We start from the raw sequence: 18,001 nt of genomic DNA on the forward strand, positions 1-18,001 counted from the left end.
ATAAAGAGCTTATCTCTGTAAAAAGACAAAATAACACTTTGCATCAACTTCTTATTTATATGCAGTATTCATATGCATTAGAATCATGTGCTAAAATAGAAATGTAAAAAGGAGCAGTAAGCACTGAAGCATGTGTCTGCACTCGCTCCCTTTTTGGTACTAGTGCGCTATATTTACTGCCAGAATTACAGAGGATAGTAAGACTGTATAGAATAATGGCTGTCGCCTGTCGTGTCACCCATTGGTTTGCTTTTGACGTATTGAGTTTGGTATTATGGCCATCACCATTTTGGATTTTTGGAGCCTGAAGTGGCCATATTTGGACAAGAGGGTGGTACTAACCCTAACACACTAATGATCTTTTTGCCAGCAAAATACAGGCCTAAAACCATGACAATAAAATGTACCTACCAAAAAAACTGAATATCTGACTCCTTAAAGCATCTTTTCTCCAACCAAACACTATACAAGACTTTTTTAGTCAACTAAAACTTTGCCATTAGGTTAACTTTTATGAATAGAAAACACACTGAAACATCGTCAGCTACAGCTACACCTACACTCTGTGAATCTGGGGTTTTGCTATGGTTACCTGAACAACATTGTTGGCATGTTAGCAACTTGTCAACAGGCCTCATTACCTGTAGGCCTTATCAAAATTGAAACGGGTGAGTTATATGAATGTTCACACCCATACAGTTGTCATAAATGGGGAAATTGGCTATAGAGACTAAAGTCATTTTTTGTACCAGGCTGTAAACATGTCTATCTCTGCTGTTAAGTCAGTATTTTAACACTGGGGTCTATGGGGATCGACTCACTCTTGGAGTCAGCCTCAAGTGGCCATTAGAGGAACTGCAACTTTTGGCACTTCAGCGTTGGCTTTACTTTTAGGTCCTGCAGGTTACCACTTGGTTCAGGGTCACAAATGGAAACCTAAAGTTCAAGAGTCAAATCAATCATAAAAAATAATAGATTGTTTATTTTTAGTAGTAATATAGCAATAATGTAATAGCTGCAGCAGTCTGTGGATGTGCATGTTGTGACAGAATTATATTGCTATCTGTTGAAGTGACTTGTTCAGCACTGCACACACACTGAGGTTGCTGCTTAGGGAATAACCAATGACTGAGTGATTTTGTACACAATTAGAATGGTGATTAGCATGCTAGCTGATTAAATGCAATGTCCTATTGGTAAGTGTAGGGCCTGGTTACATTAGCCGTTTTTTTGCAGTTGGTGCTGGTCATAATTTTAACCAGGAAATGGAAATGACAGGAAAAGGAGAAAAGAGAGAATGATGAGAAAAAAATGAAGGGAGCTCGCTGTGATAGCTACTTTTGTTGTGTGTGTGTTGTATACCACAGCTGTTGTGGTTTCCCAGGCTGGCTGGTTGACTCTACACTCTAACCATAGAATACACAGTTTAAACAGGCACACAATAGGACAGCCTGGTTCCCACGACAACTATGACAGGTCCCTTGCTCTGTTTTTATTGCCTGTGTGTGAGCAGCGTGTTTTAATCAGAGTGAACAGCCTTAAGTCTCTGTTCATTCAGTGTGAAGAAGCAATAAATTCTCATTCAGAGGTGAAGAAGCCTTTTAGTTTTCTAACGTCAGACTCAGATGAAAAAGACTGTCATGACTTGGTGGTGCATTGTGACCCTAGTAGCTTGCTATAGTGACATAAACACAGGCTAAATGACTTCATGACTTTTTAGAGGAGGGGGCAATATGGAATAAATTAAGGAGTTTAATCTTCATTTTCAATGTGATGTTTTCTGTTAATACAGTTAAAGCTTTTCTCTGTCTATTGATATGAATATGAAACATCTCTGACAGGGTTGATATCCATCCTCCTACCTTCAGACTGATGTTTGCTGTGTGGTTATATATCTTTGTGTTGTTCTTGACTCTCACCTGCGTCTTTCCTCTCTGTGTTTCTGTGTCCAGGTAGTGGTTCCTACTCGAGTGGGACAGGTATACGTGTATGACACAGTGAAGCCAGACCAGGACGAGTACGACGTCCCTCCCAGACATCAGCCTCCGACCCAGCACGACATTTATGACGTGCCACCCACCCGCCAGCAGTACAACACACAGGTCAGACTGGTGTGTGTGTGTGTGCGCGTGTGCGTACGTGCGTACGTGTGTGCATCTGTCATGATGGATATGATTCAGTATGTATTGTATGACCTGTCAGCACCATATAAAGACCTCACCTGATTCTGTCAACACAGTTTGATTGGTTTGCATGTAAATATTGGATTCATGTTGCTTTCACAATATTTTACATTCTTGGCTCAGTTTTCACAACAGTCTAAAATAATGTCTATCTACATTTCTTACAATTTCAACCCATCATGCTGAGCATACAAACAGAGTAAAAAACATTCAATCAAATGCTCAGTCTTTATAATACAGCCACCTCATATTAACACAGAGCTCAAATCACTGCATCAACTCAGAATGTCCTGGCGACATGTTTCTTTACTTTTACATCACCCAGTACAATAGCATTGCAACATAATTGCTTATCAAAACTGTCAAATAGAGTTACTGTTACACATTGTAATTGTGCTCTCCCACATTTAAGTACAGGCTTGTTTTAGTTTCAATTAATACACTTACAAGTGATTTACTTCTCTGTTTTGATGAGAATTGATTATGTTTGACAGCATTGTGTTGATTTCATTTTATAGACCCAGAAACAATGAGATGATACACATATACAAAAAGCTGATGTTGCATTGCCTCATTTAGAACTTTTGTATTCATGTTTAGGGCATTGACTGTATAAAAAAGAATGGACATACAGTAGCCACTGTGATATTACCCATTGATTTGTAGAAGCCTCGAGTCTGGCATTTTCACTGTCGCCATCTTGTATTTTTGGAGCCACAAGTGACCATATTTGGACAAGAGAATTATGCTAACACTGATGCTAGCTGCTAGCTTGGTTAGCAAAGTGCATAATAGCAATGGCTAATTGTGATACTGCTAATGCCAATTTCCACTAGTGAAAAACAGTTTTAAAACCATTAAAATAAAATGTACTCACTGCAAAAACTAAATATCCATCTCCCTAAAGGGTCTTTTAGGGCAACCAAATGCTGAACAAAAGTTTTTAGATTACTAAGGTGTTGCAATTCACTTTTATGAATTGAAAACACACTGAATTAGTGACAGCTATGGGTACGCCTATACTGTATTTTGGGTTGCGATACCTTACCAATGTTGTTACCATGGTAGCAACTTGTCAACTGACTTCACCCACGTGTCACATAAAGTGGCCATGCCCCTAATTATTAATAACTTTAAGTAACCTGTTAAAAGACCACGTTACCTCTAAGTCTTGATAACATTTTTGGTTGGAATTTTATGAGTTATAAAATTGTATAGGTGTCACAAATGGGGAAATTAGCTATAGAGACCAAAACCGTTTTTTGTACCAGACATGTTTATTTCTGCTGTAAAGCTGGGCTTTATTACATGGAGGTCAGTGGGGATAGACTTTGAAGCCAGTCTCAAGTGGCCGTTAAAGGAACTGCAGTTTTGGCACTTTCACATTGGCTTCACTTTTAGGCCCTATTGTTTACCACTTTAGGGTCACAAATTGGCCCTAGAATTAGGAGTACTTTCTGAGTTTTGAAAGGGTTGCAAAAACTGAGTCTGAAACTAGGGATGTCCCGATCCAGCTTTTTCACTTCCGATCCAATACCGATATTACAGCCTTGAGTTTTGGCCGATACCGATACCAATCCGATCCAAGCGCATATTATACATATTCACTTATTTTGTTGTCAGTCATGTTAGAAAAGTTTTGATCAAGCAATATTACTCTAACAAGAACAACTACTTAATCTGGTTAGTTAGAATGATCCACAACAGTTGGTATGAGAAACTGACCTGTTTATTGTTAACAGGGTTAAATAAACAATCTTTAAACTTGAACATTAACATTAAATAAAAAATATAGCTGGTTTGCTTTGGCTGCTTTGGCCCCTTAATAAATAGAAAATAAATCAACGCAAGAAATCTTTAAAATGTCTAACAATGACATTAAAATAGCAGCAAGACTCCACACACTTGTGCTTTGCTCCCCTAATAAATAAAAAAAAGATTAACACCACAAGACATTGTTGACATTTAACAAACAATGCAGCCTTTCCTTTTCAGTTATTTTAGTAGTGTTTTTGTAGTCCATCCATGGCTCCAATTTCACTAATTGTGCCCAAAACAATGCCATCAGTGCTCTTTACTTAAACAGTAAGAGTGTAAACAAATAAAAATATCACTCTCAAAAAAACAGAGCAGAAAACAAATAGTCAGTTAACTAAGTTGACTGCTACTCTTTCTATCCTCCGTGTGTGTCTGCCGTCTGCATACTAGCTGGCCTGGTGGATTGATAGTAAGAGCTGGAGTGGATCACTGGAATGGACTGCTTGACTCGCGGAGCGCTGGGCTGGCCGGAAAACCTGGATCGGATCCCGTGAAAAACTGGATCGGAGTTCTCGCATTTTTCCACGCATTTTTCCATGCAGTCCGATCCGATGCCGATGCCCGTTCTTTGCTAGTATCGGCGGCCGATACCGATCCGAATATCGGATTGGGACATCCCTATCTGAAACTAGTAGCCATCATAAGGAAGTATTTAGTAGTAATAGTAATAGCAATGTAGTAGCAGCAGTCTGCACATGTGTTAGTAGTCCTGTGCTGTGTTAATGAACATAAAGTGTAAAATAGTGTGTGTGTGTGTGTGTGTGTGTGTGTGAGAATTCTTATCCTTGTACAGCACAGATACACACAGGTATTGTGTGGCACCACATTGTCCTTCTGTCTGCAGAATATTAATATTTGATGTGATGTAATATTCAACCACTCTCTCTTTAAATACTAGATCTGTCTTTAGTGAAGGTCAGTCATAACCAACAGGCAGGCTAGAAGTACCACTGTGTGTGTGTGTGTGTGTGTGTGTGTGTGTGTGTGTTATGTACAAGACACTGGAACTGTCCAGAGGCGACAGGAAGAAGCTGTAATTTTCCTCTATAGAAAAGGTTATTGATGTGTGTGTGTGTGTGTGTGTGTTTGCCGGCCTGTAGTGCGTACATTTGATTCCACAGACTCGTAGGTCAGTTTATTTCTGCATAATTCCACACATATTGTTCACAATGTTTTTTGCTTAATAAGCAGGCACGCTTTGCATGCACACACACACACACACACACACGCAAACATTACATAGAATAGAGTCTTGATGCTGACAAGCCAAAAGAGAAAGGTCACTCACATACAACCACAGCAAAATGAGAGTTGCAGGAGGAGAAAATGAGCTGCAGGAGGAAGAAGGGGAAAAGCACGAGGAGGAGGAGCTCAGGAAAGGAAAGAAGAAAAACAAGATGACAATGAATGATGAATAAAATGAAGGATGGGAAGACTAGAAAGAGCAGGAGGAAGATGTGTAGCTGTAATAACAGATGTAGCTGCTGGGCCTTTTTGAAGTCGGCAATCTGAAAGGTGAAGAATGAACGCATCGCAACACCAGGCACTTCATCAAAATGTCTGCTGTGTGGGAGATGGCTCATGGTTGATGGCTCTGACCATAACAAGTAATCGCTAACACACACACACACACACAGTAGCGTCACAGTACAGCTGTAGGGTACAGTGAGCTATTTCTGAACACAGTGCATCACACTTAGTGTGCGTCTACAGAAAGTATGACAGCAGACATCTTTTCATGTCTGTGCAGAAACATCAGCACTGACTGGACTGTGGAGCAGTAATACTCTCTCCAACTCAGTGTGTGTGAAAGAGGCAGTGCTGACAGACTTCACATACATGGTTACAGCTGTCCAGGAGGTGTAATGGTTCAGGAGCTGTTCTCCCATACACTCCCTGTGCCTGTACGTGTACCTGTACCTGTACCTGTACCTGTAGCCCTACCTGTACCCATACCCACACCTGTACCCATATCCACACCTGTACTGGTACCTGTACCCGTACTCTCACCTGAACCTGTAGCTCTACCTGCACCCATAATTACCTGAACCTGTTCCCATACCTGTACCTGTATTTGTACCCGCACCTGTACCCAAATCTGTATCTGTACTTATACTTGCACCTGTATGTGCACTCGCATCCATACCTGCACCCATGTCTGTACCTGCACCCATACCCGCACCTGCACCCATACCCACACCAGCACTTGTACCTGTCCCCATACTCACACTCTCACCTGTACCCATTCCCATGCCTGTACCTGAACCTGCATCCATGTACCTGTACCTGTACCTGCACCCTTGCCTGTAACAGTACCCATACCTGCAACTGCAACCATGCTTGTACCTGTATGTGTACTTGCGCCCATACCTGTACCTGTGCCCATTCCTGTACCTGTACCCATGCCTGTATCTGTACCGCCACTTGTACCTTTACCTATCTCTGCACCCATGCCTGCACCTGTACCTGTGCCTGTGCCTTTACCTGTACCTGTACCTTCTTATTTTCAGAACAGGATTAATCATTTGTGCCCATCATGGCAAGCAACATAGATAAAAATCTGATATCACAATATTCATTTTGTATCATACTGTAATACAAGGTTGTAGGGTTTTTTTTGTTTTGTTATGTTTCGTTTTGTTTTCAACATTGGCAGGGAACACATATGAAGCAGCGGTCTGGTGGTCTTCCCCCTGAAAATTTTGAGCATCAAACACGTCATTTTCTGCGTTCATGTCAAGTTTTCTGGATTAATTAATGGTGGAAATGTCTTTATTTATGTTAAGGAAAACAAAAATTCAGGCCGCAGGTGAAAACTCAAAATATAATGGAATTCTATAGAGGACTTCTATAGCTCCTGTGTGTTTCAGCAACATTTCTGCTCATGTTCAAAACCTTCTGAAAAGTCAAAACATCCCACATGTCTGTGTTTTTGAAAAGTACTACTCTTCATCAGAGGTGGAAAACTAAAACTAACTGAAAACACTTTTGATCCAGCATTAATCTCCTCATCACTTAATATCCACACAAATGTTAACGTCAACACCTCAAATTAAGTGCAGCTCATAGTTGCTTCAGTGGAGAGCATCATGGAGTCTGGGGACAGTCCCAAACAGAGTAAAATGTCTCTAAGCAAGTGGGACTTCAACACAACACACTGCAACACAGAGCTATCGGACTGTTAGTATTGAAAAATAAAATGCACTGTCCCTTCTATGAGATGTGATTTGTCCTGCATTTTCGTGCATAGAGCTGTTAGTATCAGGATGGTGATCTCCTCACTGAGCCTACATCTTGACAGAGCTTTGGTGCTTCTCACACCAGATGTAGCTACAGCCTCTAGCATGTTAGCAAGAAACAGCAAAGCCAATCCTATTAAATATACTGGGTTAGGGAGGCAGGACTTGTAGTAGAGAATGAGATTTGTTAACCGTTTGTGTACCAAATAAATTGACAGGACACTGACAGGCAACAGTGATTCTGTTTTATTTTTTACATTAAAATTGCTGTAAGGGATAATTCAGTACTGGCTTGATATTGGTAGGGACATGTCCCTACATGCCCGACCAAATTATACGCCCTTGCTGTAATATCAATATATGTCATATTCAAATTCTAGAAATTATATGGAGAAAGTGGCGTGGTGAGGTTCCAGGACCCAATAACATGTAGGGGGTCTGCAGCAGTTACAGCATGGCTGCTGCTGGGTTTGGATTAAGTTTGAGAGAAAGAGTGTAATCTCAATGCAATACAATTTTCAATGCATATATTTTATTGGCATGAACAAAGATATGTTAAAACATACACTGCCTGGCCAAAAAAAAAGTCACCACCAAAAAAAAAGGTCATACACTCTAATATTTCGTTGGACCGCCTTTAGCTTTGATTACGGCACGCATTCGCTGTGGCATTGTTTCGATAAGCTTCTGCAATGTCACAAGATTTATTTCCATCCAGTGTTGTATTAATTTTTCACCAAGATCTTGCATTGATGATGGTAGAGTCTGACCGCTGCGCAAAGCCTTCTCCAGCACATCCCAAAGATTCTCAATGGGGTTAAGGTCTGGACTCTGTGGTGGCCAATCCATGTGTGAAAATGATGTCTCATGCTCCCTGAACCAGTCTTTCACAATTTGAGCCCGATGAATCCTGGCATTGTCATCTTGGAATATGCCCGTGCCATCAGGGAAGAAAAAATCCATTGATGGAATAACCTGGTCATTCAGTATATTCAGGTAGTCAGCTGACCTCATTCTTTGAGCACATACTGTTGCTGAACCTGGACCTGACCAACTGCAGCAATCCCAGATCATAACACTGCCCCCACAGGCTTGTACAGTAGGCACTAGGCATGATGGGTGCATCACTTCATCTGCCTCTCTTCTTACCCTGATGCGCCCATCACTCTGGAACAGGGTAAATCTGGACTCATCAGACCACATGACCTTCTTCCATTGCTCCAGAGTCCAATCTTTATGCTCCCTAGCAAATTGAAGCCTTTTTTTCCGGTTAGCCTCACTGATTAGTGGTTTTCTTAAGGCTACACAGCTGTTCAGTCCCAATCCCTTGAGTTCCCTTCGCATTGTGCGTGTGGAAATGCTCTTACTTTCACTATTAAACATAGCCCTGAGTTCTACTGTTGTTTTTCTTCGATTTGATCTCACCAAACGTTTAAGTGATCGCTGATCACGATCATTGAGGATTTTTTTCCGGCCACATTTCTTCCTCGAAGACGATGGGTCCCCACTATCCTTCCAGTTTTTAATAATGCGTTGGACAGTTCTTAACCCAATTTTAGTAGTTTCTGCAATCTCCTTAGATGTTTTCTCTTCTTGATGCATTCCAATGATTTGACCCTTCTCAAACAGACTAACATCTTTTCCACGACCACGGGATGTGTCTTTCGACATGGTTGTTTAGGAAATGAGAAGCAACTCATTGCACCAGTTGGGGTTAAATAACTTGTTGCCAGCTGAAAGATAATCGCCCATGCAGTAATTATCCAATAGGAGGCTCGTACCTATTTGCTTAGTTAAATCCAGGTGGCAACTTTTTTTTTGGCCAGGCAGTGTATAAGTAAATAAATAAATAAATAGGTACAAATTAATCATAATCATATTTTACATGTAACATGCATTCATTCATCATACAAACAATTAATGTACAGATGCTGTGTTCAGGTTCTGTATCATACTGCTGCAGTCCATTTTTGATTACTGAACCATTATCCCTTCACCTAGGAGAACTGCCAGCTTCTCTTGTGGGGTTAATGTCTAGAAGTTTGGGGTTTTACATGGCTATTTCTCCAAAATGGGAAGCTCTGAGGAGAACTTGTCTCTCTCACTCTCTCTGATAGTCTGTCTCTCAAGCTCCCCTTTTCTTTTAAACTGTTATTAGCTTCAGTGGCATGAGCGTAATTATTTATAGTAAATGTTAGGATGAGATACAATGAATGAAATAGCACAGAGTAGTACAGACAGCACAGTTTATTGTGTGTGTGTGTGTGTGTGTGTGTCAGAGGTCAGACATCAGACGTCAGAGGCAGGAAGTCATTTCAGTATGTGTGAGAGACACAGAGTAACTAGTGAGGAGTGGACTTGATTGAAGGAGAGGAAGGATTGAGGGAGTAAGTGTTGATAGATGTACATTTCCTCAATAAGCTCACTGTCTCAGAGAGGTGGTCATGTGGTTCACATTCCTGGAACGGCTCTTCATCTCCTTTTTCCTCTTCTCCTTTCTGCTGTTTCTCCACCTCTCCCTTTGCTTTCCTTGTCCTCTCCTCTCTGCCTTGTTTTCATGTTTTCTCGTCTTTATTCCTACTTCTCTCTTCCCTTCTTTTGTTTCCTTTTTTCTGTCTCTCCTCCTTAATGTGTCTCTTTTCTTTCCCTGGCTTTTCTTTACTCCTGCCTCTGTGCTTTTCCTCTCCTTTATTTAATCCCTCTCTTTCCATCCTCTTCCCGAACATTTGTTCTCTTCTTTTCCTCCTTTTCATTGTTCATCCCCACTGTGCTGCTTTCCTTTCCTCTCTCCCTAAACAAAGGCAGTAGATGTAATGAATTCAACCGTTTAAAATCTAGTTTTATGACTGTGTGTGTGTGTGTGTGTGTGTGTGTGCGCGCGCGCTTGCATGCATAATTGAGGGTGTATTTTATAGTTTCTGTGTGTTGATCATGGTTGCATATACCTGTCTTCTTTACTGATTTGTATTTCATATGAATTTTTAAAGAAGAAATAAATGTACTCTTGGTGAACGCTTGATTACATTCTGTGGAATTCAAATAATGCTCAGGAGGTTTTAAAGCACCTTTACATTTGCCTTTTTTCTGGGCCTCTCACATGCACAGTCCAGCTGAGAGCAGAGCGAAACTACACCAGACTGGACTGAAGTGAAGGGTCATCCACTTAGATGCCTCCTGTCACTGTTCCTACAGACAGTGCTGTGTAGAAAGCAGCTGTTTGCCCCACGTTTTGAAATTATCACCACATCTGATACCAGCTACCACACTGAGTCATTTACATCTCCCATCAAGTCTGTTATACAGTAGAGTAATGTTGAACACACTGAAATCAGTTTACAAAAACAGAAAGATTTTTTTTTAACATTTTAAAAAAAATCTTAAATTTAATTTATAGAAGTCTCAATAATTTCTCTTACATTGCACTTATGTTAAGTGAGTGTACTTTGTAACTGTTCAATCCATCTATCTATTTGATGGTACAGTACTTGTCCAGATCCAGGTTGCATTAGTTCAATTAGTTTATCAATAGGAATTATTTTTGTATACTGCTGTCCCTACTGGTTTCCATGATACTTGCATCATGTGTACGGTGTCCATGTGAAACAGGTATTTAATTGAATCTAAGTGGTTTTAAGACGTCTTGAGTGTAACTCTGCAGATGCAGACAGGTGGGATTCATAAGACCACTGACTGAATATGAGTTTAGTGTCAGCTATAGGCCCACCACATGTGTGCTGTATTCTCTCATCATTCTCTCATCACAACATTGCTTTCACATATGTGTGTGTTCGCAAATGTGTGTAGACCCCACAATTAGGCAAAAAATACATGGTCCCCTCAAGGGAGTAAAACGATTAAATGTGTGTGTGTGTGTGTGTGTGCGTGCTTGTGTGCTTCCAGTGTGATGTGTGTAGCAGCATGTTAATCATGTCTTTTTCTCTGTATTCAGGTGTATGACACTCCTCCCATGGTGGTGAAGGGACCCTCTAGTGGTCAAGATATATATGACACCCCAGCAAGCACAGACAAGAACACACAACAGACGGTGAGGCTGTGTGTATTTATACAGTATGACAGTTTGAAGATATACTGTGTATATTAGGGTGTACGGCACTCTGTATCCCTACTGTCATGTTCAAAAGTGTGATTTAAATCAGTGGTCAAGGTTGCTTTAATATTTTACATTTTATTTTACCTTTTCATTCCCCCCTCTCTCTTCAGGTCTATGACTTCCCCCCGTCTGTCAGTAAAGACGTCCCTGATTCCCAGCCAATTAGAGAGGAGACCTATGATGTACCCCCCCACTTTGCCAAGCTCAAGCCAGTCCCCGTCCCTCCTGGCCAGTACCTGCACAACAACCTCAATGATGACGATGAGCCGCCGATTCCAGAGGATGTGTATGACGTCCCACCCCCCATCCTGACTGACAAGCATTACCATGGAGACAGGAGCGGAGTCAGCCAGGCACCCCAGGAGATCTACGACATCCCGGCCAGCCTGCGGACTGGAGGGCACCCCACCCAGGATGTCTACGACTTCCCCCGTGAGCGAGAAGAGAAAGGCGGAGAGAGGGGAGACCACTATGTCTATGATGTCCCACCACAGGTAGGAGAGTTAAATGGACAGTCCCACATGGAAACTGCTCACTAAGATTGTTTGCATCCTGCCTTAACTGAGATAGTCTGTATGTTATTTCAGTGGTGCTTCATGTTTTCTAGGTTGTGCGTGATGCCCAGGCCACCAGTGAGGAGCTCACCTTGTCCTTCAAGCGGCTGTCTGCCTCAAGCACAGGAAGCACACGTAGCAACCACTCTGCTTCATCTTTAGACATGGTCCCTGTCCGTGACACCTCCTCTTCCTCACTTCCTGCCCCTGGCCCCATTCCAGGGAAACCCCTCATCTTGGACCTGGAGCAGGCCATGGAGCGTCTGTCCCGCCTCCAGCAAGCTGTTGAGTCCAGCGTTTCCCACATGATGTCGTTCATCACAGGTAACTGGAGAAGCCCTGCTCACCTGGAAGGAAACCTCCCGGCCATTCATCAAGCTGCTGACCGGGTGCGTTCGGCTGTCCGAGACTTCCTTGAATTTGCCCGGGGCGCTGTGGCAAACTCCGCCCAGGCCACGGACCGCTCCCTGCAGACCAAGTTGGGCCGTCAGGTGGGGAAGATGGAGGAGGTCTTCCAGAGTTTGATTCGACACAGTCAGAGCTTAGACACCATTTCCTGGTCACACACTGCGCTCTCGACACCGCCGCCAGGAGGGGATGACTTAGACCGACTAATTATGACGGCGCGAGGCATCCCTGACGATGCCAAGCAGCTCGCCTCCTTTCTCCACGGTAACGCCTCGCTGCTCTTCAAACGGACCAACCGGCAGCAGCAGCAGCTGCCGCTTCCTCCAATCCCAGGGGAGATCAGTGGTCACATGACAGGATCAGGAAGTGGGAGCTATCAGGGAGGGGAGAGGGTGAACATTCAATCACGGCCCCTCCCCTCTCCGCCAAAGTTTACAGCTGCAGAGGAAGAGGAAGGTGTGGACAGGCCATATGAGACCACAGAGGAAGGCTGGATGGAGGACTATGACTACGTACACTTACAGGTACATACACACATGCATACACTTTTTCATTAAGTTGTTTATGGAGTTGTTGATCCAGACTTCACATAGTTTATATTTTTACAAGTTACTTTTTCTTTTTTTAATAATGGAAACATCATCAACACGTATTTTTTGTTGTAGTTTTTGGTTGACTAAATGAACACTGCCTGCTTGAACTACAGCTCTGTACCATCTGGCCAGTCAGCAGTCATTGCTCCATTTGTTTTCCTGATATGTAGTGAAGGCTGCATCTAAAGTATTTAATGTAGGGGTTTTTTTACCCACTATTGGGTGCCAAGCTGGCTTATTGTCGTTGTTGTTGTTGTTGTTTTAAATAAATGTATACATTAATTTAACAGGTACAATGCAATACAAATATTAAGGACCCTTTTTTTGTTACATGTATGCATTTACATTATGCATATATTTTTATTTTACTTTTATTTTTATTTAGCATTTATTTCTTTTTTTTTTTTTTTTTACACTTTTCCCCTCAATCCATCCTGGGTGGGGTGACCTAATGATAAAAAACGAATGAATAAAAAATAGAGAATAGAAGAAAATTATAATAAAAACTATAAATATCTATTTCAAAATGATGATAACAAAATACATAAAATAGTGGAGCTTAGCTATCTTGTTAGGTTGGTATGTCCTTTACTTTACTCTTGGTGTTGCTGGATACGAATGACACTGTGTTCAGTGTGTGTGTGTGTGTGTGTGTGTGTGTGCGCGCGCGTGTGCGAGGCTGCAGTACTTCGTGCTGGTCACACTCACTGTCTCACACACACTCACATACACACCTTTCAGCCATGATGAATGAGTGCATGTGCACATGAAGAGTCAGCACCTTTTTTTTATTTTTTTTTTTTAACCAAGCAAGCGTGTGTGTGTGTGTGTGTGTGTGTGTGTGTGTGTGTGTGAGCAAGGCTGTGTGTATGTGAGGAGATATTTAAGTCTTATCAAAGTCATTGCAGTTTCTTTTTGTGACCACTGGAGGGAGACAGAGGCTTAATATTACTTGAGGTCCTCTCATTTATCCACAAACAAAGAGAAATGTGTTTGAAATAAATCATGTAAGTGTGTACATGGGGTGTAACAGCTGTGTGTCTGTGTGTTGATGTGTCAGGGAAAGGAAGAGTTTGAGAAGAACCAAAGACAGCTACTGGAGAAAGGCAACATCATCAGACACAAGACACAACTGGAACAGCAACAGGTACAGGTGTGTGTGTGTGTGTGCGTGTGTGTGTGGTCAGTCCATCACTTTCACTTGTTCTGTGATTCTGTCTGTGTGAGAGAGTGAACATAGATGGCATCAAAAATGAGTGGTCATCATTACAACGTCAGCTGCTTTAATCAATGGGCAGCCACTTTATTAAGTTGTTATGAAGCCAAAACTTTGAGCTAAATCAGGCTATAAAGTTTGATAATGATTTTTTTCCACATATTAACCCTGTCTCCTAGATTTTACATGTGTATGAGATGTGTGAGAACATAACCACTGCCTGGTTTATGTTCAGAGACAACGTTTTTCTATGTTGCTAAAATAGTAATTTTATGTACAGTTCTGGATTTGCAGGAAGGTGGTGCAGGTGGATGGCAGACATACAAAGTGCAGAACTGTGACATCAGAATCCCAAGATCACACATAGATGATAATAAGCAACATTTCCTCATTAAATTCATAAAGAACATAATTCGCTCAACATTTAGTCTCCCTCAACATATTTGCTGTTTCAAATTAATTATGTATAAACATAATTTCTAGGAGACTGGGCTGCACATACACACTTTAGTCATCATAAACAGTTTAAAATATTTAAAATGTCACTCACATGTGTAACTGAAAAACAAAGATTTTGCAGTTGTGTGTGTTTGAGCCATTCACTGCTGTGTGTATGCATGGTTTTACTGTTTCTGAGTGCTTTCATCTGTATATTAATGTGGGTTCTCTAATTAGCCCGGTAAAGACATCTCTTAGTTTCTTATAATTCATCCTAGCTTTCATACTTTAAAGAACGTAACAGTAGCTGTGGGAACATTCACTTTTTATAAGTTTAAGATAAGACAAAGGTTACGAAAAAAAAAATTAAAAGCATATAACACATTTTGATGAAATAGGTTGTCATGCTTTATATATATCATAAATACAGCAACCCAAGATACATGACCTGCCGTGATACTTTGTTGATTAAGGATCAATTTTGTCTTTTCGGAAGAAAATTATAACAATGAAACAAACAAATAAACAGCTCACACCATGCATGCTTCTAATATTCACTTATTTATTACACCTAGATGACATTTTGAACTGTCAGTGTTAGTTTAATGAAGCTCTGTCACCTAGGTGTAAGAAATAAGTGAACATTGGAGCCCTTCAGTGTGCAAGCTGTTTTTTTTATGTGTTTATGGCACACTTCTACTAGAAAATTATAGAATATAAGAATAAGTTTACATAGTTCCTCAAAAATATGTGAGGGAAAAAGCCATGAACACTGTCTGTAGCATTTCCTATAAAGCTGCACCAATCAGAAAACAGGGTTGTACGTAGGCTGAGCAGCAAGGAATTCTCTCAAAGCACTCACTGCTGTTTGTAAAGTTTATTGCTGTGAACTCATGATAAAAATTAGAACAGGCTTAGATGAGTCAGATGAGTTGTAAGTATGAACTGTCTTCTTCCTCCTCTCCTTCCAGATTAAACAGTTTGAGCGGCTAGAGCAGGAAGTCAGCCGGCCAATCAACAACGACATTACGGGCTGGGTCCCGTCCCCTCACCACCCTCTTGGCCAGAATGGCTCTGGAGGTCCCTCCTCCAAGCTGTGCCACGGCGACAGGCATCTCCTCCTCTTCTACCAGGAGCAATGTGAGCAGAATGTCACCACGGTGACCAATGCCATCGACGCCTTTTTCACCGCCGTCAACTCCAACCAGCCGCCCAAGATCTTTGTGGCACACAGCAAGTTCGTCATCCTCAGCGCACACAAGCTGGTGTTCATTGGCGACACTCTGTCACGCCAGGCCAAGTCTCCTGATGTGAGGGCCCGGGTGGCCCAGAGCAGCAACACCCTCTGTGAAAAACTCAAAGACATTGTGATCAGCACGAAGACGGCAGCGCTCCAGTATCCTTCCCCTGGAGCAGCCAGAGAGATGAATGAGAGGGTGAGGGAGTTGGCAGGCTGTACACAGCAGTTCAAGATGGTGCTGGGGCAGCTGCTGGTGATGTAGGTGGGGGCGAGGGGGGGTGAGGAAAAGAAACCAAACAGTGACACAAACTGAGATGTCCCAGAAATGCAGGGCAGTGAATCCTTACTGTCACAAGGGGTGGAAAACTCCGCACGCCCCTGCAGTATGGGGTAGGAGGACCTGGAGCCCCATGGAGCACAGAGTGCTGCGGGAAACCCTGTACACCCTTCCATTGTGAGGTTGGAGACCCCACATCCAGCCTCTGCTCCCTCCCTACCTCACCTTCCACTGGGACCATTCTTCCCTCATCCCTCCTTCCTCTGCGTGCTTTTTATTCTAGACACACTAAAAGGAACATTTTATCTTCAGTGGGCTGGGCCAATGGTTGTAAAATAATCATTGTAAATATTTAAGTTACCTATTTAGTCAGAAAAGCAGACAGAAAAAAAGAACTTCCAGTATATAAATATAAATATATGGTTCTTTTTTTGAAGAAAGAAAAGATGAAAACATAAGTGTAGTTTTTAGACAATATCAATAATTGTTATTATTATTGCTATACCGTATAATTCTGGCTCTGATTCTTGATCCTTGTATCATTATTGTTATGGATGTGTAAATTCCAGATGATATGTATGACTGTATGTTGTAGTACATCTATGCTCTTCTTCATCCCTGACAAAGGCACACTTTCCAAAAAGCACTGGAGCACACACCCACATTTAAACTTCACCAGATGACATGTTGGCTGTGTGTTGGAGCAGTATGTTACACAGCAGTGTGGCTCAGTAATCCACACTGATGTCAGTCCACTGGTGCAGGCAACACTGCTGCCACGAGATGTCCACAGAACTGTACAGTTCCAGTCCTGCAGTTATTAAAGATGATTTCAGTGCCATCTCAGTTGCTTTTTTGGAAAACTATATGTAGGTTGTTTTGTAAGAGGCATGTATTAGAGAAAAGGAGTGTAAAAGATTCAAAATTAGAAATGACATTAAACCTGCTTTTCTTCCTTTCTCTGACACTGTGATATGTTTTTTTTCTTTGAAATTTTAAAATAATGATGAAATGTGATCACCTGAAGACACTGTGTTGGGTGTCTGCACAGGCGTATGTGTAGTGCCCTAATTTCCCAGCCTAATGCCAAATACTATTTAAAAAATACCAAGACTGGAGTCTCAGTGCCAAGTGTCTACATCATCACAGAAAAAATCTATGAGTTTTCAGGGTTTTTACTGGCTGAAATTAGTGTTTGACAAAGTTACCAGTATCATGCAGTTTGAACAACACTGTCATACTGTATAAAACACAGCCTCACCATCTGCTGTGTGTTCTTGTCTGTGCTTGCTGGGGTGTCATATATATATCTTGACCACTAGAGGGTCCCTTCACCACCTTGGGAGGAGTTTCATACACCTGACCACAGAGAAAAAGACAGACATCAATAACATGCTGTCACACACGTCATACTGGAAACACACACACACACACACACACACATTTACTCGTTTTCCTCCCTTAAGGGGACCATGTATTTTTTGCCCAACTGTAGGGTCCACACATCTGTGGATGCAATGTTGTGATGTGATGAGAGAATACAGCACACATAGGTAGGTCTATAGCTGATATTAGGGCTGCATGTTATATCGTTTGAACATCGCCATTGCAATGTGCGCATGTGCAATAGTCATATCACAGGACATGCAATGTTTTCTCTTTTTTTAGAACATGTAAACTTTTGTTTTGCTTCAGAAAAGCAGCTCTGAAGAGAGCTCCTTGCTCCGCTCCGCTCGCCCCTCCCCCTCTCATGCACACGCTGCAGTCACACACTGAAAATGAGCAACATGCAAGAGGGAGAAATGGTAAAGGAGGATTTATGCCTGGTACACACTACACAATTTTTCTGTACGTTCTGAAAGTCACTATGTCACATTACACGATTGTGGAGTCATAAAATTGTGCTGTGACTTGGCTGACAGAC

At 41.8% G+C, this 18,001-nt stretch overlaps 1 protein-coding gene across 3 annotated transcripts in view; it reads left to right on the forward strand.

Annotated features, from left to right (window-relative positions):
- The window catches only part of bcar1 (BCAR1 scaffold protein, Cas family member), a 121,703-nt gene extending 104,661 nt beyond the window's left edge, over positions 1-17,042 (forward strand). For 2 of the 3 annotated variants that reach the window (XM_033635155.2, XM_033635154.2), the window contains exons 3-8: positions 1,953-2,102; positions 11,190-11,285; positions 11,462-11,845; positions 11,959-12,837; positions 13,967-14,059; positions 15,532-17,042. In XM_033635155.2, coding sequence (XP_033491046.1) covers positions 1,953-2,102; positions 11,190-11,285; positions 11,462-11,845; positions 11,959-12,837; positions 13,967-14,059; positions 15,532-16,062 — 2,133 coding nt within the window. In that variant the 3' untranslated portion in view covers positions 16,063-17,042. The remainder of the gene's footprint in view (positions 1-1,952; positions 2,103-11,189; positions 11,286-11,461; positions 11,846-11,958; positions 12,838-13,966; positions 14,060-15,531) is intronic. The other variant, XM_078168261.1, reaches the window with a different exon arrangement.
- Positions 17,043-18,001: the final 959 nt, after the last annotated feature.

The sequence above is a fragment of the Epinephelus lanceolatus genome, chromosome 5 (genome assembly GCF_041903045.1).
Source record: "Epinephelus lanceolatus isolate andai-2023 chromosome 5, ASM4190304v1, whole genome shotgun sequence".
Taxonomy (NCBI): domain Eukaryota; kingdom Metazoa; phylum Chordata; class Actinopteri; order Perciformes; family Serranidae; genus Epinephelus; species Epinephelus lanceolatus.